This window comes from Heterodontus francisci, chromosome 18 (genome assembly GCF_036365525.1).
Source record: "Heterodontus francisci isolate sHetFra1 chromosome 18, sHetFra1.hap1, whole genome shotgun sequence".
NCBI classification, from domain to species: Eukaryota; Metazoa; Chordata; class Chondrichthyes; order Heterodontiformes; family Heterodontidae; genus Heterodontus; species Heterodontus francisci.
Window position 1 is genome coordinate 82,120,059 of NC_090388.1, and position 25,744 is coordinate 82,145,802.

A 25,744-nucleotide genomic window follows, 5' to 3' on the forward strand; every position below is an offset into this window, starting at 1 on the left:
CGACAGCCAGAGCAAGGCACTGGGGCTGACAGGCTCCCGGCCGACAGCCAGAGCAAGGCACTGGGGCTGACAGGCTCCCGGCCGACAGCCAGAGCAAGGCACTGGGGCTGACAGGCTCCCGGCCGACAGCCAGAGCAAGGCACTGGGGCTGACAGGCTCCCGGCCGACAGCCAGAGCAAGGCACTGGGGCTGACAGGCTCCCGGCCGACAGCCAGAGCAAGGCAGATGGACGAACAGGCTCCCAGCCCACACTCACAGCAAGACAGAATTTCCACTTGAAAAAAAATGCAGTTGTGTTTCAATGTCAGCCTGTACAGTAATTTGCCACCCAGCACCTTCAAAAAATAATTCTGGACAGAAAAACAATTTCTCTCACAAGTAACAACTGCAACTGTTATTTTCTTGTTCCAAATCTAATTTTAATACATGAAGGACCCCACAATCATGTGTCAACATGTACAAGATACCACAATGAAGTCTGAGCTGACCATTGAACAATATTTAACTGTAATCTTTTAATGTCTGCCTTCGGTGAAATGACATCAACTCCAAAGCCTAGAAGAAGAAGAACAACAACATGTATTTATATAGCACCTTTAACGCAGTAAAACATTCCAAGGAACGTCACCGGAACATTATCAAATGAAATCTGATGCCGAGCCACATATGGAGAGATTAGGGCAGATGACCAAAAGCTTGATTAAAGAGTTAGGTTTTAATGAGTGTCTTGAGAGAAAGAGGTAAAGAGGCATGGAGGCTTAGGGAGGGAATTCAGAGCTTAGGCCCTCAGCAACTGACTGCATTGTTAAAGAACTTCCAAGCCTGTTTGTGAAGAAGCCACCGAGACCAAGAAGCTTAGGTAGAGACTCTTTATTGCTTGCCACAGAGCTTACGTCTCCACTCCGAACAACACCCAGCCAGTGCTGGCTGGCTCTTTATATATACACACATTTGATATAACTATTAATAATTAACACCCAACAACTGTTCATCCTACTACCTCAAACTACCAGGTATTTATCATCCATTAACAGAATTACAGACCCAAAAATGCATGACCACCAATAATGGAGTGATTCAAATGGGGCTGGCACAAAGGATTACAATGGGAGCAGCGCCAGTCTCAGAGGGTTGTAGGGTTGAAAGAGGTTACAGATATAGGGAGCACGAGGCCATGGAGGGATTTTAAAACAAGCATGAGAATTTTTAAAATCGAGACACAGGTCAGCGAGCACAGGCAGCAGAGTTTTGGATGAGCTTAAGTTTATGGAATGTGGAAGATGGGAGGTCAGACAAGAGTGTGGTGGAATGGTCAATCTCGAGAACTTCTAGTCCCAAGAAAAATGGATACTACTTTTCCAAGATGTAAAATTGTGAGTGCATGTCCATGTGTGCGCTCGTGCGTGTATTTTAAAAGTGCCACAGCATTCTGATAGACACCATCGACAGTTATGTCTGGTACTGCTGTCAGGCTACCTTTTCTGTCAATGGAAGTGAATACTAGAAGAAAGTAATCTGATTTGATTGGCAGACTCCCTTCACCGTTCATAGTTAAGAGTTATGAACTGTTGCTTTTAGAAACAGAAAATTTGGGCTAAAATCAAAAGGGTGATATGATTATGACACAATGCGCATTAAACAACAATACAAGCCACGTGCCATGTACATGTGAAAGCCTACTGTGGCGATGCCACAACTAGTCAGAGGACCTGCTGTTCGATAAGAACCAGAATGTCATACCATACAGCAGAACACTTCAGATTTCTGCTACAGTATAGATGCTTGTTCCTTTAAGGTGCTAACAGATATAAAGTCACCACTGGGTGGGTTCAAAGTTAATTCAGTCTGGCAAGTAATGTCATTAACTATGACTGAGAGAAAATCAATTAAGAACTTTCAGCTATAATGGCTCCAGTATTTTTTTGTTCCTAGAGTTTCTCTGCACACTGCACATGACTTTTATTTTTAAATACAGGGAAAAAAGCCAAGTGCGACATACAAATTCACATTATATAGCAAATGGAGGACAGAAAATGTCCAGATTTTGAAACTTCTTGCAGCATTTTATTTTAACTGAGAAACCACAGTGACAAGCCACAGCCAACAAAGGTTGAGTACAGTAAATATGACAAAATAAATTGAAAACAGTGATAAGTATGAATGCCTCAAAAATATTGGACAAAGGAAAATCTGAGATATACAAATGCAATAGTTTTGAGAAACATTGAGTTAGAGCAGGAGAAAAAAAACGAGGAATCTTGTTTCAACAGAATAAGGACTAGGGGAGGAGGAACTGTGTACAGAAGGCATATTTGTAGCTGGGGAGTTAAATTATCAGCGCACAGAGGGCTACAAAAGCACTATAACAATACATCAATGCCCTAGCTCATTACCACGCATGCATATTGTACATTTTTCTTTGCCTACCTGGGAATGGTGCATAAGTGTCCAGCAGTTTAACACCTTCCTCCAAAAGGCTCAGACAAAGACCCAGCATTGGGGAGTCATTCAGCAAATGAAACATCAGGTTGTATCCTGGGGACTTGTACGCAACCACCAGCTCTCCTAGGCATCAAAGTAGAGGAGCAATTAATCTCAACAATCCACCATGACTTTTGGGGTTAGGTATTGTGTAGCTGCAAAGAGTAAATGGATCATGCTAACCTCAAAATGGACTTACAGAGACACTCAAAGTTTGCATTGAATGTTCAGTGCCAATCTAACCCTCAGGCTGCTTAAATACGGTCAACTTGGTTTTATAATACCCAATACAGTTCAGGGTTACCTCCATCAAGCACCTGACTGAGAGGAGGTTTCATTGGGCATCGCTAATGGCCGAGTTAAACACTGTCCATTCACATGACTGGGTGTCTCTAATGGTTGGGGTAGGGACTGTCCATTCACTTTGGGAAAGGGTTTCACCGAGTGTGTCGAATAAAGGCGTTAGACACTATCCATTCACCTGATTGTGGCTTCAATTCAACCTTAGCACGTAGGATGAAAGCCACCTTCTGCCTTTTGGCTGTCAAAATGAAACAGGCTTTGGTCGTGCCAACCAGCTTCCAGCAGAAATAACCTGCACCTGATTCAGTACTAACTGGTATTAAATTGCACTCTCATTCAAAAACACCACAGGATAATGCCCAATATGGAAACAGTGTCAGTTTAGAGGCGGCTTTTCTGAGAGTGGAGCGGCAGGGCATCACTGAGAACCCGTGGATATGGAACATTCACACTAGATACATATGATGCAAAGTGTTCCATTCCCGAGCTCTGACATTCCTCATCTTATTCAGCCTAAATATGACAAAAAAGGCAAAGGAGAATGGATTTGCAATTCAAATATTACTTGCAACAAGTTTTCAACCAATGGGGAGAAGAAATTGCCATAGAAGGATAGGGAAAACCGACACAAAATCAGCAATAAACAAAATTTCTCCCAGTTAGAAGCCTCATCCCAAAGAGCAGCTGCCATTATGGGAACATTTAGCATCCATCATTTACCTTGAAGTTCCACCATTTGGTCTGTAAAATCTTCTGGTCGGGGCTCATAATCTCTCAGGAGTTTGTGGAAAACCTCAAGCACAATTTCAGCAACCTCCCACTGTGGAATATCACACATAATGAATAAGTATCACGGAAAGTCCAGATGTGCAGCGCTGCAATACAGGGTTCACTGAAGGAAAGAACATGGATAAAGCGAGATATCCAATATTGCTTCTAAAAGGACCAAAGCCACTTCATACCTTTTCTGCAGCTCTCCTGTATGCTCTGGTCGGAAAACGAAGAAACACGGAGTCCCTGAGGAACTGGAGGTAAGGGTCGAATCCTTGTGGACGGAGTCCTGCCCCAAGATTTGTCGGGAAAGAGCTTTCTACCAATGTACTTATCAGGTAACAAAATGCTCTGGTGAGAGGATACTCCTCACTGCGAGATTCAATTTCATTCAACTCCACCTGTAAAAAGTAAGGAATGTTACAATCAGAAATTAAACCCCAAATTATAGAATCATATAGTGCAGGAGGAGATTATTTGTCCCATTATGCGTGCAATGGATCTCTGTAAGATCTAACAAATTGGTCCAACTCTCCTTTCACTTTCCCCAAAGTTTTGTTAAGTTTTTTCTTTTCAAGTATATTTCCAAGTTTCTTTCATAAGTTATAACTGAAACTCTATATAAAAAAAATTCTCATCCCTCCCCCGTTCCTCCCCACCGGGTTCTTTTGCCAACTATGTGGCACCAACAAAAATTTACATTTATCTAGTGCCTTTATCGTACAAAAATATCCCAAGACATTTCACAAATGTACAATCCAACAAAAAGAGAATACATTCAGGAGAGGCGACCACAATGTTGGTCAAAGTGGTTGATTTTTAGAAGGGTCTTAAATGAGGAAAGCAAGGTCGAGAGGGTTTATGGCAAACATTCCAGAGCATCAGGCCTAGATATTTCAAGGGGATAAAAGAGGGGAATACACAAAAGGCCAGTCAAAGGACAGAGTTCGAAAGAAATGTAGGGTGAAGGAGGTTTCAGAGATAGGGAGCAGCACAACAATGCAAGAATTTAAACATGCAGTTGAGAATTTAAATTGGAGGCGTTGGGGGACTGGGAGCCAACATAGGTTAGTCAGAAATTAGGTTTTTTAAAAAATTCATTAATCAGATGTAAATGTCGCTGGCAAGGCCAAAATTTATTGCCCATCCCTCATTGCCCTTGAGAAGGTGGTCGTGAGCTGCCTTCTTGAACTGCTGCAGTCCATGTGGTGCAGTGCTGTTAGGAAGGGAGTTCCAGGATTGTGACCCAGCGACAGTGAAGGAACAGTAATATAAATCCAAGTGAGGATTAGGAGAGACTTGGAGGGGACCTTTCAGGTGGTGTGGTTCCCATACATCTGCTGCCCTTGTCCTTCTAGCCGGTAGAGGGTGTGGGTTTAGAAGGTGCTGTCGAAGCAGCCTTTACGAGTTGCTGCAGCACATCTTGTCAATGGTACACACTTCTGTCACTGTGCGTCAGTGGTGGAGGGAGTGCATGTTTAAGATGGTGGATGGGGTACCGATCAAACAGGATGTTGTCAAGCTTCTTGAGTGTTGTTGAAGCTGCACTGAATCAGACAAGTGGAGAGCATTCTATCACATTCCTGACTTGTGCCTTGCACATGGTGGTCAGGAGGTGAATTACACGCCACAGAATTCCCAGCCTCTGACCTGGTTTTGCACCCACAGTATTTATATGGCTGGTCTAGTTAAATTTCTGGTCAATGGTAGATCCCAGGATGGTGGGGGAATCAGCGATCATAAAGCTGTTGAACATCATGGGAGGATGGTTGGATTTTCTCTTCTTGGAAATGACCATGGCCTGGCACTTGTGTGGCACAAATGTGTTAGCATGACTTGGTATTATTAACTGTATCAATTGTATTTAATTGCATGCAGGTGAAGGGCATTAATTGGGTTTCACTTGAGCACATGTAAAGAGTCAGGAGAGTGATGCAATACTCTCCACTTGCCTGGATGGGTGCTGCTCCAACAACACTCAAGAAGTTCGACACCATCCAGGACAAAGCAGCCCGCTTGATTGGCACCCCATCCAGAAACATTCACTCCCTCCAACACCGATGCACAGTGGCAGCAGTGTGTGCCATCTACAAGATGCACGGCAGCAACGCAGCAAGGCTCCTTCGACAGCACCTTCCAAACCCACGACCTCTACCAACTAGAAGGACAAGGGCAGCAAACGCAACACCACCACCTGCAAGTTCCCCTCCAAGTCACACACCATGCTGACTTGGAACTATATCACCGTTTCTTCACAGTCGCTGGGTCAAAGTCCTGGAACTCCCTTCCTAACAGTACTGTGGGTGCACCTACCTCACATGGACTGCAGCGGTTCAAGAAGGCAGCTCCACCACCTTCTCAAGGGCAATTAGGGATGGGTAAAAAAATGCTGGCATAGCCAGTGACGCCCACATCCCAGGAATGAATTAAAAAAACTGATAGAAAGTGTGGTGTAATTGAGTTAGGAGGTCTGTGCTCAGAATGAAACATGACAAGACTGAGGCAAGGTAGACTCCAGTACTATCCTTCACGAACTGGCTTTCCGGAATCTAACAGGTATGGCATAGAATTTGGCTCACAGAGTTTTGGATGAGCTGCATTTTACAGATTGTGAAAGACAGCAGGCCAGACAGGAATTGGAATAGCTTGCAGGTGACAAATGCATGGATAAGAGTTTCAGTGGAAGTGGTGGAAAAGGAGTCTTGGTGACGAGAGAGGATATGGGGTTGGGAATTCAGCTTGGGATCAAATAGGATGCCGAGGCTATGAACCGTTTGGCTCAATTAGAGAGTGACTGAGGAGGAGGGTTGTATCAGTGTCACGGATTAAAATTTACGGCAAGGGCCAAAAATCAAGACTTTTGACAACCCAATATTTAATTGGAGGATAGTGACTAGGAAAAGGAACCCTAACTGTTCCTCTGTCACTTCTCAAGCCAAGATTTGCAGAGCATCCCCAACTCTGGATGAGATCAGCTAACTCAGCAAGGACAGGAACTGAGCCCTAAATTGCCTGGTCTGTATGAATAAATTCAATTCTGCCTTTACAATGGAACTATTCGATGTGTTTCCTACAAACCAGAGTGTGCTTTCACTTGCCTGATGAGTAGTTTAAAAGTAGGGAATCAGTCCCAGAGATCAACTTGAAATCCCTGGTCGCTATACTTTGTATTGCTAAACTATATATCATACTGCCATTTAATCTCATCTTTGGTAGTCGAAACAATATAGGATTTTTCACACTGTGAGCAACTAATCAATTGAATATTAAAACAAGTAGCTGACCAGCACTGAACACAAACGGTAGATTTATAATGAATACAGGCTATTCTCCACATAATCAACACTATTGAAGGTTATCCTCTGCACTAACTCTCAACATAAAAGCCTCAAAACACAATTGCTTACTCTGGACATGCCTATTGACTACCAGTCTTCTGACCAGCCCAATTCATTGTGGTTTCAGACTGACTGCTGTCTTCATACAACAACTGCCCAAGATAGAGCTCCAGATTTCTTCGAAAATATAGCAGAACAAAGGATATAAAAACCGTATCTCTCTCAAGGATATTAGATGGTCTGTCATTTACAGGATTTAATACAGCTGCCAAACACCTACTGTAAGCAGCCCTACAGGGGGTGCATAATGGGATGGGATAGGATGGCTTGACCCATTGATCAATTCCAAATACTGTGATCGGTCTCCAAGTACAATGCAGTATTTGACTCGTGCATATTGAAGCCTTCTTGAAATCTGCTCAATCTTGGCTTCATCTGGTGGTGTGCAGGCTGGCCAGTCTGTGACATACGTTCGCTACAGTCTGCAGAAGCAGCTGGTAATAGTAATTTAACCCTGTGCGTGCTGTGACAGCAAGAAAATAAAGTCCATTAACGAATCCTGATACACTTAAGGGGAAGCTAGGAAGGCTGGGAGGAGGTTCGAGCGGAACATAAACAGCAGCACAGACTGGTTGGGCTGAATGGCCTATTTCTGTACCGTCTATGAATTCATGATAAACAGACATGCCTAATTTTTGTTACAAAGCCACTGTTGAACTTCTAAGTGGATTTTAGGAAAGCAGAGTGCACTATTTAGCAGCACAACATCATGAAGATTCTAACTGGAAATAGTATGTGGGACATAATTGAAGAAAGCTACAATTTCTTTTGGTAACTATTTATTAAGCAAAGTGGGAAAGGCTCAGAATTACATATCAGTAACCTTGGGCGGGTTCTCCAGACACCAACATTTATTTTGCACCTTCAACAGTAAAATGTCCCAAGGCACTTCATAGGAGTGTTAGCTAACAATGGTTTGAGGGGCAGAGGGGTTTAAGAAGGATATTCCAGAGCTTGGAGCCAAAGCAGCTGACGGCACCGCCTTCATGAAGTGATTAAAATAGAGAATACACAAGTGGCCAAAATTGGGGAAGCACAGGGGTCTCAGAGGGTTGTAGGGCTGGAGAAGGTAACCAAGAGAGAGAGGGATGAGACGAAGAGGGGGGTGAGATGATAAAGGGATTTTAAAACATAGGATGAGAATTTAAAAATCAATGCGTTGGTGGACCGGGAGCCAATGAAAGCCAGTGAACAGAAGGATGATGGACAAACAGGACATGGTCTGCACTGAGGTGGGAAGAAGGGAGTTTGGTAATGAGTGAATTTTAAGGGTTAATCTCTCGAGACTAGTTTTTGTTTCGTTTACATCTAGCAATTAATTGAAATTCCTCTTTCAATTAAGAGGCAAGTTAGGCTTGGGGGTATACTAACACTCAGAGTAGCCGTACCTCATTAATTAGGTAGCTAGCTTAAACTGGTTTCTGAGCTCTCGCAGAGGTCTAGAAGAGCTGACACAGCATTATTTTCAGAGTATAAATTGAGGGGACTCTCAGTACGACTTATCTGCAGAGAGTGCTGCTGGAGGGCATCGAGTGTTAAGACGACAGTTTGGTAATTGAGGGACTTTGGTAAGGAGGGGTACCATAAATGAAGAAAAAAATAAATCTGAGTGCACAGAGTGTAAAGTGGGATCTTGGTGCGTGAGGGAGGGGCGCCTTTCTTTTACTTTTTTCAGCCTCCAGTAGCTGCCCCTCTCTTCGGTACAGCGGAAGAAGCTGATTGGCGAGTAACTGGTAAGATATTTTACTTCTCATTATAACATTTTTTTTTTTAATATTACGTTATGGCAGGTCAGCTCAGCCAAGTGGAATGTACATCCTGCGGTATGTGTGATGTCGTGGACGCACCACATGTCTTAGACGAGCGCATCTGCAGGAGGTTTCACCAGCTGCAGAAGCTTGAGCCCCGGGTTTCCGAACTCGAGCAGCGGCTGGACTCACAGTTGTGCATCTGTGAGGCAAAGGACTACGTGGATAACATGTTTAGAGAGGTGGTCACACCGCAGGTTAGGAGCATGCAGGCAGAGAGGGAATGAGTGACCGCCAGACAGTCTAAGAGAACCAGGCAGGCAGTGCAGGAGTCCCGAGTCTATCTTGCTTGCTAATTGGTTTTCTATTTTGGACACCGGTGACAGTGATGGTTCCGTGGGGGAGTGCAGCCAGAGCCAAGTCCGGGTTAGCATGGGTGGCTCAACTGCACAGGGAGGGGAGGAAGAACAGTGGAAGAGCAATAGTGATAGGGACTTCGATAGTCATGGGATCAGACAGGCGTTTCTGGTGCAGTAAACGTGATTCCAGGATGGTGTGTTGCCTCCCTGGTGTCAGGGTCAAGGATGTCACAGAGTGGCTGCAGGACATCCTTCTGGGGCAGGGTGAACAGCCAGAGGTCATGGTCCACATTGGTACCAGTGACCTAGGTAGGAAGAAGGATGAGGTCCTGAAAGCAGATTTTAGGGAGTTAGGAAGGAAATTAAAAAGCAGGAGCTCCAAAGCAGGAATCTCAGCATGACTCCCAGTGCCACATTCTAGTGAGCATAGGAATAGGAGGATTGATCAGTCGATCAACACGTGGCTGGAGAACTATTTGGAGGGAGGGCATCAGGTTTCTGAGGCATTGGAAGCAGTTCTGGGGAAGGTGGGACCTGTACAAGATGGACGGGCTACACCTCAACAGGACTGGAACTAACATCCACCAGGGATATTTGCTAGTGCTGTTGGGGAAGATTTAAAATAGCTTGTCAGGGGGATGGGAACCTGAGGAGTAGCTCAAGTTGGAAGGAAGTAAAGCTGGTAACAGGAGGTAGAAAAGTAGCAAGTGACATTAGAAGACAGGCGAAACAAAGGCGAGCATTAACTAGGCTTAGAATGCAGAATGTCGAGACAAGGTTAATGGCACTCGACCTGAATGCAAGCAGCATTCGCAACAATGTAGATGATTTAAAGGCCCAAAGAGAGTAAATGGGTATGATCTAATTGCCATAATGGAAACATGGCTACAGGGTGACTAAGACTCAGAACTGAATATTCAAGGATATTCAACATTTAGGAAGGACAGCCAAAAAGGAAAAGGAGGTGGTGTTGCGCTGATAATAAGGGATGTGATCAGGACATCAGTAAGGGAGAATCTCAGATCGGAAGAACAAAATGTGGAGTCTGTTTGGGTGGAACGAAGAAACAGCAAGGGGCAGCAAACATTGGTAGGAGTTGTTCATAGGCCACATAACAGTAGTGATAGTGTGGGGCATGGCTAATACAGTAATCATGGGTGAATTCAATCTGCATATAGACTGGGTAAACCTAATGAGCACTAATGCTGTGGAGGACGAGTTTCTGGAGTGTGTTAGGGATGGTTTTCTAGAGCAGTATGTTGAGGAACCGACTAGAGAGCAGGCTATTTTAGATCTAGTATTATGTAATGAGAAAGACTAATTAATAATCTTGTAAAAGAACTTTTAGGGATGAGTGACCATAATACGAAGGAATTTTACATTATGTTTGAAAGTGAGGTAGTTCAATCTGAAGCCAGGGTGTTAAGGAAATTATGAAGGTATGAGAGGCAAAGTGGCTGAGGTTGAATGGGAAAATACATTAAAAGGTATGACCGTGCATAGACAATGGATAGTCTTCAAAGAATTATTACATCGTTTACAGCAACTATACATTCCTTCAAGGCACAAAAACCCCAAAAGTAAAGGCAGTCAACCATGGATAACAAAGGAAGTTAAAGATTGTATAAGATTAAAAGAAAAGGCCTATAAAGTTGCCAGAAATAGTCGTAAACCTGAGGATTGGGAGGATTTTTAGAATACAGCAAAGGAGGACGAAGAAACTGATAAAGAAAGGGAGAACAGAATATGAATGTAAGCGAGCATAAAATATAAAAACTAACTGTAAAATCTTCTACAGGTAAGTAAAAAGGAAACATTTGGCTAAGGCAAATGTGGGTCCATTACAGGCAGAGTCAGGAGAATTTATAATGGGGAATAGAGAAATGGCAGAGAAGCTAAATGATTACTTTGTGTCTGTCTTCACTGAGGAAGATACAAGAAATCTCCCAGAATTAGAGATCCACGGGACTAGGGAGAATGAGGAAGTGAAGGAAATTAGTAAGAAGGCTGTATTGGAGAAGTTAATGGGGCTGAAGGTTGCTAAGTCCTCAGGACCTGATATTTTACATCCCAGAGTGTTGGAAGAGGTAGCAATGGAGATAGTAGATGCATTGATAATCAACTTCCAAAATTCTATAGATTCTGGAGTGGTTCCTGCAGACTGGAAGGTCACAAACATCACCCCACTATTTAAGAAAGGAGGGAGTGCGAAATTGGGGAATTACAGACCTGTTAGCCTTACATCAATCATTGGAAAAATGCTAGCATCTATTTAAAGGATGTGATAAATGGGCACTTGGATAATAATGATCTGATTGGGCATAGTCAACATGGATTTATGAATGGGAAATCATATTTGACGAAACTGTTGGGAGTTTTTTGAGGATGTAACTAACAGAATTGATAAAGGGGAATTGGTGGACGTGGTATACTTGGATTTTCAGAAGGCTTTTGATAAGGTCCCCCACAGGAGGTTGGTTCGCAAACTAAAGCACGTGGGATAGGAGGTAATATACTGGCATGGATTAAGGATTGGTTAACAGGCAGGAAGCTGGGAGTAGGAATAAATGAGTCATTCTCACGTTGGCAGACTGTGACTAGTGGGGTACTGCAGGGATCAGTGCAATATATATCAATGAGTTCAATGTGGAGACCAAATGTCGTATTTCCAAGTTAGCAGATGATACAAAACTAGGTGGGAATGTGTGCTGTGAGGAAGACGCAAAGTGGCTTCAAGGGGATTTGGATAGACTTAGTGAGTGGGCAAGAATGTGGCAGATGGAATATAATGTGGAAAAATGTGAGGTTATCCACTTTGGTAAGAGGAATAGATGTGCAGAGTATTTCTGAAATGGTAACAGATCAATAGTGTAGATGTACAAAAGGGACCTGGGTGTCCTTATCAATAAGTCACTGAAAGCTACAATGTTGGTGCAGCAAGCAATTAAGAAGGCAAATGGAATATTGGCCTTTACTGCAAGAGGATTTGAGTATAGGAGTAGTGAAGTCTTGCTTCAATTGCATAGAACCTTGGTTAGACCGCACCTGGAGTGTGTGTAGTTTTGGTCCCCTTACCTCTGGAAGGATATTATTGCCATACAGGGAATGCAACGAAGGTTCACCAGACTTGTCCCTGGGATGGCAGGACTGTCCTATGAAGGGAGATTGGGGAAATTGGGCCTGTATTCTCTCGAGTTTCGAAGAATGAGGGGTGATCTCATCAAAAACTACAAAATACTTAAAGGGATAGACAGGGTAGATGCAGTTAAGATGTTTCCCCTGGTTAGGAAGTCTAGAACCAGGGGACACAATTTCAAAATAAGGTGGAAGCCACTTAGGACACAGATGAGGAGAAATTTCTTTACTCAGAGGGTTGTGAATCTTTGGAATTGTCTACTCCAGAGGGCTATGGAAGCTCAGTCATTGCGTATGTTTAAAGCAGAGATTGACAGATTTCTAAATACAAATGACATAAAGGTGATATGAGGATAGTGTGGGAAAAAGGCATGGTTGTACTGAATGGCGGGGAATGCTTGATGGGCTGAATGGCCTACTCCTGCTCCGATGTTCCTATGATCCGAGTTAGGATACAGATGCAGAGTTTTTGATGATCTCTAGTTTATGCAGCTTGGAAAATGGGAGACTGGGCAAGAGTGGAACAGTGAAGTCTTGAGATGACAAAGGCCTTGTACTTGTGCTCTGTCAGAACTTGAGTTATATCATTTTGAGTTATGTATTTTGGGAACCAATGTGGCACAAGTTATTACACTATATTCGCCCCAATGAGAACAGCTCCATTTATAAAGCTCTGGTATTGCTGAAGAATTGCAATAGAAATACAAACAAACAGAAATAATCAACGTCTGAATGCAATACAGAAACTGCTGGAAATACATAGCAGGTCCATCAGCATCTGTAGAAAGACACTGGTTAAAATGGGGAAGAATGAATATTCCTAAGTTATTTGACAAGTGTTTACACAGCACACTCGAGACACTCTGTTGGTGTGGATTTCCAGCATTTTGCGTTTTTGTTTTTAACAGCAGAGCCGAAGTATCGCTGATCTAATTTCCCCATGCACCAATCCTCTCTTCCCCCACTGCCAGTAGCAGCATCCTTCATTGCACCTCCTACCCACTGTTTGCATGGTTGCTAACCAGTGAATTTCTAGGGAAATCATAGAAATACTAGTTGCATATTATTGGTAGTGTAATGGCTCGAGCCCCCTCTTCATTCAGCAGGGCTCGTTATTTCGCAGATGCTTACCTCAATCCCAGTGTTCTGTCTCTGACTTGGGGTTCTAACTGTCTGCAACATCTGAAAGATACAAACAACATTGATGAGAATTCACTGTTGCGTGTTGAGATGAGGCAAAAATGAATTGTGCTGAAATCAAGTTAGGAGACACACACACTGCATGGGACATGGGAGGGAAATTAATCACTGCAGAGCTCCAACTGATACTGTGGTCGCAGCTCAGATTCTGCACTTTGTCAATGTGGATTCTCACACCACCTCTAACCGCCCTATTGAGTGCACAATAGGCATTCCGCATATCCAAGAACAGACACAAAAAGTCAAAAAGCTGTACGACCAGAAGGTATTATGGCTGAGTTCAATTCTGTTCTCTCTGGGTGTGCACTTATCACTGGGGTCGCTGGTTCCTGATTTCATTTCACAGAACATTTATTCTACCGTGTCACCCTATACTACACTGCATCTTCCCAAATTCAACACTACATTTAGTGTTACCTACCTGTGTATACTCCAGTGACTGCCAAAGGGAAGCAGCAATCTCTGGTGATCTGCCAAATGCTGCCAGTGTCTTCAGTATTTCAGCTTTTAGTACAGGCGGGATGCTGCACTGGATCAAGCCCAACATAACCACAATAGGTGTCCACTGCGGGTGCTCACACAAAGCCAGGCGGGCATTCTCACTCTGAAAGATAAAATGAGGGAATTTAAGCACTGAGAATTTCCCCCAACCCCCATCCTCTCCTCCTACCACCCTCCTGCCCCGGATCCTCCTCTCTCTATCATAAAAGTGCTGGAGTTTTACTGGAGTACAATCCCACAGGCACTAGTCATCCTCACATCTCCATTATTCAGGTGCAAGGCTGAACAGCAAGTTTTGACTGACTACAACCGGAGAGATCTGCAGCCAAGCCTGATGCTGATCTCACCCAACACAGACACACAAAGCACAGATATTACACAAAGCCCAAGGGTGCTAAGGCCAATTATAGTCACCCAATGCTGCTCTGATTAAGATCAGCTAGCTCAACAAAGCAGAAATCAAACCTGGGGCCTCTGGTCCAAGTGCTTAGTACCACACAGTCCATTTTTTATTTACCCACTTTGGCTTCAGGCAAAGGGCAGACAAATGGCCATCAGTGCATGAGCAATACCTTTCAAGAGGGAATTTGATAAATACTTGAAAAGGGTTAAGGGGAAAGAGCAGGGGAGTACGACTAATTGAATAGTTCTTTCAAACAGCAGGCAAAAGCACAATGGTTCGAATGGCTTTCTTTTGTTTTAGATTAGATTAGATTAGAGATACAGCACTGAAACAGGCCCTTCGGCCCACCGAGTCTGTGCCGACCATCAACCACCCATTTATACTAATCCTACACTAATCCCATATTCCTACCAAACATCCCCACCTGTCCCTATATTTCCCTACCACCTACCTATACTAGGGGCAATTTATAATGGCCAATTTACCTACCAACCTGCAAGTCTTTTGGCTTGTGGGAGGAAACCGGAGCACCCGGAGAAAACCCACGCAGACACAGGGAGAACTTGCAAACTCCACACAGGCAGTACCCAGAATCGAACCCGGGTCCCTGGAGCTGTGAGGCTGCAGTGCTAACCACTGCGCCACTGTGCCGCCCTCACAGTATGATTCTATGAGAACTTCAGCTGCTGTCCACAGCTTATACTAGCTAACAAAATACAGACCAGGCATCCTGCCTGGTTGGTAAGGATTAATGCTACACCAGGTGGTATCTTAACTCTCTACGAGCTAGTACTGGTGTTTCATACACTGTGATAACAAAATTTCATTCAATAACAATATTTTAAAGTCAGTCACATCTTACAGGCTTAATAGTTAACATTTTCCACCTGAATTATTCAAAGCAGAGCAAAGCCAATGGGTTATGAATTCTTTGCAGCTGTGGCTTTGGATACAATACGTGACCTCTCACCAGTAAGTAGTGTCACTGGTGTACAATCATACTGCTGGGGACTCTGATGAGCCAACCTAATGAGCAATTGACCATGGTTGCCTTTCAACTTTGGAACCTCAACTGGCTACCAAACTGACCATGAAACTGTTCAGCCAATTGGAAGCCAATTTTGAACAATGTTGGGTTCTCATTGCCAGGGCTGACAGTGGGATCCAGAAGAAGAACTGAACACAGAAATACTGTCTAATGTTTCTGTAAACAAGCAGAAAGAAATCAGAGTTGGGTCCACTAGTAGCAAAGAAAAAGTGTTTTAAAAAACAAAATGGAGAGAAACTGGAGAAACTGCAAAGATCAGCTGAGAAGTTTTCACAGCTTTTCATTCTTTTTTAAGTTATTTTCTTCTGTGAAGTCATTAATAATGATGATGCCGGCACCAAAAAACTTTTTATGGGTTGTTAAGGTGTGTTTCAGCATCACAGTGCTTGAACTAAATATTTTGTGTGAAATGGTCAAGCTCCAAGGATAGCTTGGTCAGTTCATTCAGTGAGGAGCTGAGCCCAACGTGTGACGAGTTGCTTGACTTCACCCAGGATAGCGCAAGGGGGCTATATGTGGCCTGTGTCTCATGATGTGGAGGGATTAGTTATTGAAGTGGGATGGGTGGAGGAAAACAATGACCAGCAAAATAAACAGAGGGGTTGGATTTCCATTGCTGTACTGACAGCATTCTCAGCGCTGGGTTTGTGGAGAGATGTCCAAGTATACTGCAGATTACCCATTTAACGATGGTGCTTGTAAGTTCCAGGAAGGCAATCAGGCCATCCATTTCGCGCTGTGTTATGCCCCTCAAAGGCATGTGCCTGTACTGTATGGTGTCTGTGCTTGGCATGTCTCTCCTTAAGTGCTCGTGGTACAGCATCAGCGAATGGAAGAAATGTTCCCACGACACTGGGTTGCCTCCAACCACCTGGATGTTCTCCACTGCAAGGAACAATGAACACAAGATTTTTATCACTTCGTAAAAACCACAGTAGTTCTAATTCTTTATTACTTTTCTTTCACCAACCTACTCCCTCTACAGTCCCGTCTCTCAAGGTGTTGGGGTATGGTTCCACAGGCCTCAAACACTCCTTCCAAGTGAAACAGCAATTTACTTGTACTTCATTCAATCTAGTATGCAATATTTGCTGTTAACAATATCGTCTCTTTCACAATGGGAGATCAAACATAGTTTGGGTGGTTACTTTGTGGAACACCTCCATTCAGTTCGGAAGTGAGACCCCGAACTTCCAGTCGCCTGTAATTTTAATTCCCCACTTTACTCCAACTATGACCTCACGACTCTTGGCCTCCAACACTATTCCAATGAAGCTCAATGGAAACTCGAAGAACAGCACTTCATGTTTTGATTCAGCATTTGGCAGTCTTCTGGATTCAACACTGAGTTCAACAATTACAGCTAATAAGCACTGTGCCCATTTTTTCAGACAGCAGCTGTTGGCAATGATTCTGTTGTTGCCTTTGAAATGTCTCCTCGACTCATCTTTTGTTTCTTCTAACACGAACATATCCTTTTGCCTTGCATCATCGTCCCTTTTGTCATTTAATCAGTTTGGCCTACCAGCCTATCACTGACCTTCCTTTTTCTTCTGTACTCCCCTCCAACCCTTTCCCTCCCTGCACTTACTTAAAACCTGGATATCTCTAAAATTTTCCAGGTCTGGAGAGAGGTCATCAACCTGAAATGTTAACTTTGTTTCGCTCTCCACAAACACTGCCTGACCTACTGAGTATTTCCAGCATTCTCTGTTTTTATTTCAGATTTCCGGCATCGGCAGTATTTTGCTTTTGTTGTGGCTGTAAATGGGTCCCTCGACAGGTATCAATTATTATCACTGGAAGTTGGCTGACCAGTTGTAATTAGTATGTTTCTGACAGGTATACATTGGATAGATAGCCAAAAAAGCACAGAACTTGGTGCCAGTTCAGTGAACCTGCTAAATGGAGTGGCTTGCTAAACAAAGTGATGATGGGAATTTGGTGATGGTTGGAAGGAGGTACCAGAGTTTGGGACATCTGCTCTGGGTCGGAGAGGAACTTGCAGTGGGAGGGGGAGGATCCAGTGGTTGTGGTCCACGTGGGAACCAATGACAGATAGATGCAGGAAGGAGGTTCTGCATCGAGAGTATGAGCAGCTAGGGTCTAAATTAAAAAGCAGAACCTCAGAGGTAATTATCTCTGGATTATTATCTGAGCCACGAGCAAATTGGCATAAGGTAAATAAGATTAGAGAGTTAAATGCATGGTTCCAAGATTGGTTCAGAAGAAATGAGTTTCGATTCATGGGGCACTAGCACCAGTACTGGGGAAAGTGGGAGCTGTACTGCTCGGATGGTCTTCACCTGAACTGTGCTGGGACCAGTGTTCCAGTGGGTTGTATAACTAGAGCGGTAGAGAAGACTTTAAACTAAATAATGGGGGTGAGGGAACAGCATTGAGAACATGTGATAAATTAAGTAGAGAAGGCAAGGCAAGAGAGCAAGGTAGCAATAAGGGAAATGATGATCAGCATGTGGCAGGAAGGGACAGAGTGTACAAACCTAAGAGTGCACCATCAGATAAGACTAGAGGTTACAAAAATAGCACAAAGACAGAACTAAAGGCTCTGTATCTGAATGCACATATCATTCGTAACAAAGCAGATGAACTGATAGCGCAAATAGTAATAAATACATGCGATCTGATAGCCATTACAGAGACATGACTGAAAGATGACAAAGACTGGGATCTGAATATTCAAGGGCACATGACATTTAGGAAGGACAGGAAACTAGGAAAAGGTGGAGGGGGTAGCTCTGTTAGTTAAGCATGACATTGGTACAATAGAGAGAGATGTCCTTAGTTCTGGAGATCGAGATATAGAATCAGTTTGGATGGAGATAAGAAATAGCAAAGGGAAGAAGTCACTTGTGGGAGTGTTTTTCGGCCCCCTAACAGTAACCGCGTTGTAGGACGGGCATACAGGATGAAATAATGGGGGCTTGTGATAAAGGTACGATGATAATTATGGGTGATTTTAATAGACATATCAATTGAACATATCAGATTGGCAAAGGCAGCCTCGATGATGAGTTCATAGAGTGTTTTCAAGACAGTTTCTTGGAGCAGCAAGTTCTGGAGCCAACCAGAGAGCAGGCTATACTTGATCTGGTACTGTGCAATGAGACAGGATTAATTAATAACCTCAATCAGGGCACTCCGAGGTAGCAGTGATCATATGATAGAATTTCACATTCAGTTTGAGGGAGAGAAGGATAAATCGAAGACCAATGTTTTAAAATTAAATAGGTCAATTATGAGGGCATGAAGGCAGAGCTGGCTGAAGTAAACTGGCAAATTAGGTTAAGGGATAAGTCAGTAGAGACGCAATGGTAAATATTTAAGGAGACATTTCAGAATACTCAGGAAAAATACATTCCAGTGAGAAAGACTCTTAAGGGAAGGATGCGCCTTCTGTGGTTAATTAAGGAAGTTAAAGACAGTATCAAATTGAAAGAAAAAGCATATAATTCCGCAAAGATGAGTGGCAGGTCAGAAGATTGGACAGAATATAAAGAACAGCAAAGAATGACCAAAAGGTTAATAAGGAGAAAGAAATTAGAAAACGAGAGAAAGCTAGCTAGAAACATAAAAACAGATAGTAAGAGTTTCTACAGGTATTTAAAAAGGAAAAGAGTAAAATGAGCGTTGGTTCTCTAGTGTGTGTGTCTGGGGAATTAATAAGGGAAAATAAGGAGATGGCGGATGAATTGAACACATATTTTGCATCTGTCTTCACTGCAGAGGATACAAATAACATCGCAGAAATAATTGTGAATCAGGAGATGAAAGGGAGGGAGGAACGTAAAACAACTGCAAACACCAAGGAAAGGGTACTGAAAAAATTATTAGAACTAAAAGCTCTTAAGTCCCCAGGTCCTGATGGATTTCATGCTTGGGTCTTAAAAGAAGTGGCTGCTGAGATAGTATATGCATTGGTTTAAATTTTCCAAAATTCCCTAGATTCTGGAAAGGTCTCATCAGATTGGAAAATAGTGAATGTGAACACTTCTATTCAATAGAGGGAGACAGAAAGCAGGAAGCTATAGGCCAGTTAAGCTTAACATCTGTCATAGGGAAATTGGTGGAATCTATTATTAAGGAGGTTATAGCAGGACACTTAGAAAATCTCAATGTAATCAGGCAAAGTCAACATAGTTTTCTGGAAAGGAAATCATATTTGATTAATTTATTGGAATTCTTTGAGGAATTAAGAAACGACGAAGATAAAGGAGAACCTGTGGACGTCACAGAATCACAGAATAATACAGTGCAGAAGAGGCCCTTCGGCCCATCAAGTCTGCACTGATGCATTAAAGACACCTGACCTGTCTACCTAATCACATTTGCCAGCACTTGGCCCATAGCCTTGAATGTTATGACGTGCCAAGTGCTCATCCAGGTACTTTTTAAAGGATGTGAGGCAACTCGCCTCTACCACCCTCCCAGGCAGGGCATTCCAGACCGTCACCACCCTCTGGGTAAAAAAGTTCTTCCTCAAATCCCCCTTAAACCTCCCGCCCCTCACCTTAAACTTGTGATCCCTCGTAACTGACCTTTCAACGAAGGGGAACAGCTGCTCCCTATCCACCCTGTCCATGCCCCTCATAATCCTGTACACCTCGATCAAGTCACCCCTCAGTCTTCTCTGCTCCAGCGAAAACAACCCAAGCCTATCCAACCTCTCTTCATAGCTTAAATGTTCCATCCCAGGCAACATCCTGGTGAATCGCCTCTGCACCCCCTCCAATGCAATCACATCCTTCCTATAATGTGGCGACCAGAATTGCACACAGTACTCCAGCTGTGGCCTTACCAAAGTTCTGTACAACTCCAACATGACCTCCCTGCTTTTGTAATCTATGCCTCGATTAATAAAGGCAAGTGTCCCATATGCCTTTTTCACCACCCTACTAACCTGCCCTTCTGCCTTCAGAGATCTATGGACAAACACGCCAAGGTCCCTTTGTTCCTCGGAACTTCCCAGTGTCAGGCCATTCATTGAATACTTCCGTGTCACATTACTCCTTCCAAAGTGCATCACCTCACACTTTTCAGCGTTAAATTCCATCTGCCACTTTTCCGCCCATTTGACCATCCCGTCTATATCTTCCTGTAACCTAAGACACTCAATCTCACTGTTATCCACTCGGCCAATCTTTGTGTCATCCGCGAACTTACTGATCCTACCCCCCACATAGTCATCTATGTCGTTTATATAAATGACAAACAATAGGGGACCCAGCACAGATCCCTGTGGTACACCACTGGACACTGGCTTCCAGTCACTAAAACAGCCGTCTGTCATCACTCTCTGTCTCCTACAGCTAAGCCAATTTTGAATCCACCTCATCAAGTTACCTTGTATCCCATGTGCATTTGCGTTCTTGATAAGTCTCCCATGTGGGACCTTGTCAAAGGCTTTGCTGAAATCCATGTAAACTACATCAACTGCACTACCCTCATCTACAAACTGGTCACATGCTCAAAAAATTCAATCAAATTTGTTAGGCAAGACCTCCCTCTGACAAAGCCATGCTGACTATTCCTAATCAAATTTTGCCTCTCCAAGTGGAGATAGATTCTCTCCTTCAGAATTTCCTCCAATAGTTTCTCTACCACTGACATGAAACTCACTAGTCTGTAGTTCCCTGGCTTACCTCTACAACCTTTCTTAAATAGTGGGACCACATTAGCTGTTCTCCAGTCCTCTGGCACCTCCCCCGTGGCCAGAGAGGAATTAAAAGTTAGTGTCAGAGCCCCTGCAATCACCACCCTCGCCTCTCACAGCATCCTGGGACACAAATTGTCCGGACCTGGAGATTTGTCCACTTTTAAGCCTTCCAAAACCTCCAATACCTTGTCATTCCCGATGACAATTTGCTCAAGAACCTCACAGTCTCTCTCTCGAAGTTCCATATCCACATCCTCATTCTCTTGGGTGAAGACAGATGTGAAGCATTCATTCAACACCCTAACAATGTCCTCTGGCTCCACCCACAAATTTCCCCCTAAATTTGTGCTATATTTAGACTTCCAGAAGGCATTTGACAAGGTGCTACATCAAAGGTTACTAAACAAAGTAAGAGCCCATGGCGATGGGGTAACATGTTAGCATGGATAGAGGATTGGTTAGCTAACAGGCAACAGAGAGTAGGCAAAAATGAGTCATTTTCAGGTCGGCAAGATGTAACGAGTGGAGTGCCAAAGGGATCAGTGTTGGGGCCTCAACTATTTCCAATTCACATCACTTGGATGAAGGGACTGAATGTATGGTTGCTAAATTTGCTGATGTCACAAAGATAGGTCGGAAAGTAACCTGTGAAGAGGACAGAAGGAGTCTGCAAAGGTATATAGATAAGATGCGAGTTGGCAAAAATTTGGCAAATGGAGTATAATGTGGGAAAATGTGAACGTCTCCACTTTGGCACACCGCATAGTAAAGCAGCATATTATTTAGTTTAGTTTAGTTTAGAGATGTTTAGAGATACAGCACTGAAACAGGCCCTTCGGCCCACCGAGTCTGTGCCGACCATCAACCACCCATTTATACTAATCCTACACGAATCCCATGTTCCCTACCACATCCCCACCTGTGCCTATATTTCCCTACCACCTGCCTATACTAGGGGCAATTTATAATGGCCAATTTACCTACCAACCTGCAAGTCTTTTGGCTTGTGGGAGGAAACCGGAGCACCCGGAGAAAACCCACGCAGACACAGGGAGAACTTGCAAACTCCACACAGGCAGTACCCAGAATTGAACCCGGGTCCCTGGAGCTGTGAGGCTGCAGTGCTAACCACTGCGCCACTGTGCCCCCCCAAATGGAGAGAGGTTGCAGAACTCTGAAGCACAAAGGGATCTGGGTGTCCTGGTACATAAATCACAAAAGGTTGGTATGCAGATACAGCAAGTGATTCGGAAGGCAAATGGAATGTTGTTGTTTGTTGCAAGAGGAATGGAATATAAAAGTGGGGATGTTTTGCTACAGTTGTATAGGGTATTGGTGAGACCACATCTGGTGTACTGTTTTAGTCTCGTTATTTGATAAAGGATATAAATGCATTAGAGGCAGTTCAGAGAAGGTTCACTTGACTGATACCTTAGATGGGGGAGTTATCTTATGAAGAAAGGTTGGACAGATTGGGTCTGTATCCATTGGACTTTAGAAGAATGAGAGGTGATCTTATTGAAACATAGACGACCCTGAGGGGATTTGACAGAGTGTATGCTGAAAGCATGTTTTCCCCTTGTGGGAGAGACTAGAACTGGGAGACACAGTTTAAAAATAAAGGGCCATCCATTTAAGACGGAGATGAGGAGAATTTTCTTCTCTCAGAGGGTTGAGAGTCTTTGGAACTCTCTTCCCCAGAGACCGGTGGAGGCAGAGTCAACGAATATTTTTAAGGCAGAAGCAGATAAACTCATGACTAACAAGGGAATCAAAGGGTATCGGGGGAGAGGCAGGCAAGTAGAATTGAGGCCACAATCAGATCAACCATGATCTTCATAAATGGCAGAGCAGGCTTGAAGGGGCTGAATGGCCCACTCCTGTTTCTAATTCGTATGTTTGTAAGTAATTTAAACAAAGGGGAAATAGCAAGTAATCACAGAATCATACAGCACAGAAGGAGGCTATTCAGTCATCATGTCTGTACCAACTCTTTGAACACACTGTCCAATTTAGTCTCACACCTCAGCTTCCTCTCCATACATATCCCTGCACATTTCATCCTCAAGTATGTGTCCAATTGTCTTTTGAAAGTTCCTATTGAATCGGATTCCACCATTCTTCCAGATCTCATTTTCCATCTAGCTCTTTTGCCAATTATTTTACATCAACGACGCCTGGGCGCTGACCCATTTGCCAGAGGAAACAGTTTCTCCCTACTTCGGACAAGTGTGAGTTAATGCATTTGGGGTGGGCAACAAGGCAAGGGAATACACAATAAATGGTAGGATACTGAGAAGTGTCGAGGAACAGAGGGACCTGGAATGCACTGCCTGAAAGGGTAGTGAAAGCAGCTTCAATAAGAACTTTCAAAAAGGAATTGGATAAACACTTGGAAGTGGAAAATTTTTCAGGGCTATTGGGAAAGAGCAAGGGAGTGGGACTAATTGGATAGCTCTTTCAAAGAGACAGCACAGGTATGATGGACTCCTTTTGTACTATATCATTCTATAATCCTATGATAGTAGTCAAAGGAAACCCTGGCTGATTTCCCCTCTCGCTCTATCCTTGGGGCACTGGGGCCAACTGCTACAAAGCTGACATCATCTAATTTAGCACAGGTCAGGGCTCAAACCTGGGACCTTATCTATCTGGAAGGCATAGTGCAACATTTTTATCCAATAGGTTGCTGGCAAAGCACATCCCTGTATTTCTAATTCATTTTCATGTCCCACAGTTCCATAATGCTGAACATCAAACAACATTTCTGATGCATTTTCATTTGTTCTCCTACTAACAGGCTTCCTCTGACTTAAGACTAAGCAGCGCACAAAGAGAAAACTTACCATGACTGCTGCCGTTGATTTTGAGCAGACTGAAGCAGTAGTGTGCACAGTGTGGCCCATTGGCCAGTCCACGTAGCATCTTAAGGTAGGGCAGGTAAAGAGATGGGGGCAGCATGTCGCCCATCTGCCTCACAAACTTAGACAGAACAACCTGCGCGAAAAGAAAGTGGCTGAATATTTTTTCGAGCAGGTCAAGCTTATAACCCTCAAGCTATGTGTGTATGTACTTTCCAGTAACACAAGAAAATGTGATGTGTTAATTTTCTTCTTTGTAATGTCAAAAATTTTCATTACTGCTTAAAACATTTATCCACAGTAGTCTTCCAGAACTTACTTAATGAATAGTTTTGAAGTAATTAGGGGAAAGGCTAAAAGATCTGGGTTCAACAGCAGGTGCAAAATTGACTATAGAACCATAGAAAAGTTATGGCACAGAAACAGGCCATTCAGCCCATCGTGTCTGCGCCCGCTGAAAAAACTGGCTGCTCAATCTAATTCCACCTTCCAGCACCTGGTCCGTAGCCTTGCAGGTTACAGCACTTCAGGTCCAGGTCCTTTTTAAATGAGTTGACGGTTACTGCCTCCATCACCATTCCTGACAGTGAATTCCAGACACCCACCATCCTCTGGGTGAAAACGTTTTTCCTCATGTCCCCTCCAATCACCTTAAATCTGTGCCCCCTGGTAATTGACCTCTCTGCTAGGGGAAAACAGGTCCTTTCTGTCTAATCTATCTAGGCCCATCATAATTTTGTACACCTCAATTAAGTAACCACTCAACCTCCTCTATTTTAAGGGAAAAAACCCTAGCCTATCCAATCTTTCATCATAGCTGCAAGCATATGCTGAGCAGCAATAAACAAAAAGCGAACCAAAATGCTGAGCTATATTGGTGAATCAGTACAGTACATAGGAACAGGAGTAGACGACTCAGTTCCACGAACATGTTCTGCCATTAAAATAGATCATGGCTGATCTGTACCTCAGTTCCATTTACTCACCCATGATCCATATCCCTTAGTACCCTAATCTAATGAAGATCTACCGATCTCAGTTGTGCAACTTGGCTGATTTCATTGGAGACATACCTGGCGTTGTGGTGGTCTATGGCGGGTCAAACCTGAGAAGGAACCAGTCATGGCTGTAGTCTGGACTGGTTCTGATGGACACCAATAGTCAAGGGCGAGCTCCAGCTTGAAAGGATCCTTCTGGTACAACTCTCCAATCTACCAAAAAAGGAAAAATGGTCATCTCTCAAGTAATTTATTGTATGAAAGCACTCGAGAAGTTAGGACGTGATAAGGTGCCATATAAATGCAAGTATTATCTCAGGCATCAAAACTGCGGGTGTACGCATTTAAAATGCACAGCATCAATTCCACTGGCATGACCTCAGCTGCTGGCAATCCTACAAAACTCAACTTTGTGCAAGCATGCAGCAATCTTTTCTCATGAAATGCTACTTGTTTTCTGCCACTGGAGGCCCTCAGCGATCTACCTGAAAAGCAGGGGACTGACACTATGATGGTATAATGCACTCTACTGGCGAAAACGTCACAGGTATTCAGACATTAAAAGATGCAAATTCTGTAAAGCTGGGGTATTCTTCCCCTCACTTGGCATTCATCACACAACACCTGTACTAACAGTAGAAATTAAATGGTGGAGATTGCTTTGACTTCAAGTACATACAGTAAGTCTTAAGTCTATTCAAAGAAACTGCTCCTCTGTTTTCCCTCCAATCAACCCTCCCTTCCCTCCTCATGCTAGGGCACAGTCCAAACTGTACTGGCAGCCCTCTGGTTCCTCGTTTCTTCCCAAGAGCCACTGGACACTGTGGGAGAACACAACCTAATTCTGTGCACACACCTGCA

General features: G+C 43.5%; 1 protein-coding gene across 1 annotated transcript in view; it reads right to left on the reverse strand.

Moving 5' to 3' along the window:
* The window catches only part of nup205 (nucleoporin 205), a 156,044-nt gene that overhangs the window by 96,170 nt on the left and 34,130 nt on the right, over positions 1–25,744 (reverse strand). Inside the window, exons 10-17 of the mRNA XM_068051065.1 lie at positions 24,959–25,096; positions 23,871–24,021; positions 16,027–16,232; positions 13,817–13,999; positions 13,327–13,377; positions 3,747–3,956; positions 3,505–3,604; positions 2,428–2,565 (exon numbers count right to left, since the gene is read on the reverse strand). Of these exons, the coding sequence (XP_067907166.1) occupies positions 2,428–2,565; positions 3,505–3,604; positions 3,747–3,956; positions 13,327–13,377; positions 13,817–13,999; positions 16,027–16,232; positions 23,871–24,021; positions 24,959–25,096 (1,177 nt within the window). The remainder of the gene's footprint in view (positions 1–2,427; positions 2,566–3,504; positions 3,605–3,746; positions 3,957–13,326; positions 13,378–13,816; positions 14,000–16,026; positions 16,233–23,870; positions 24,022–24,958; positions 25,097–25,744) is intronic.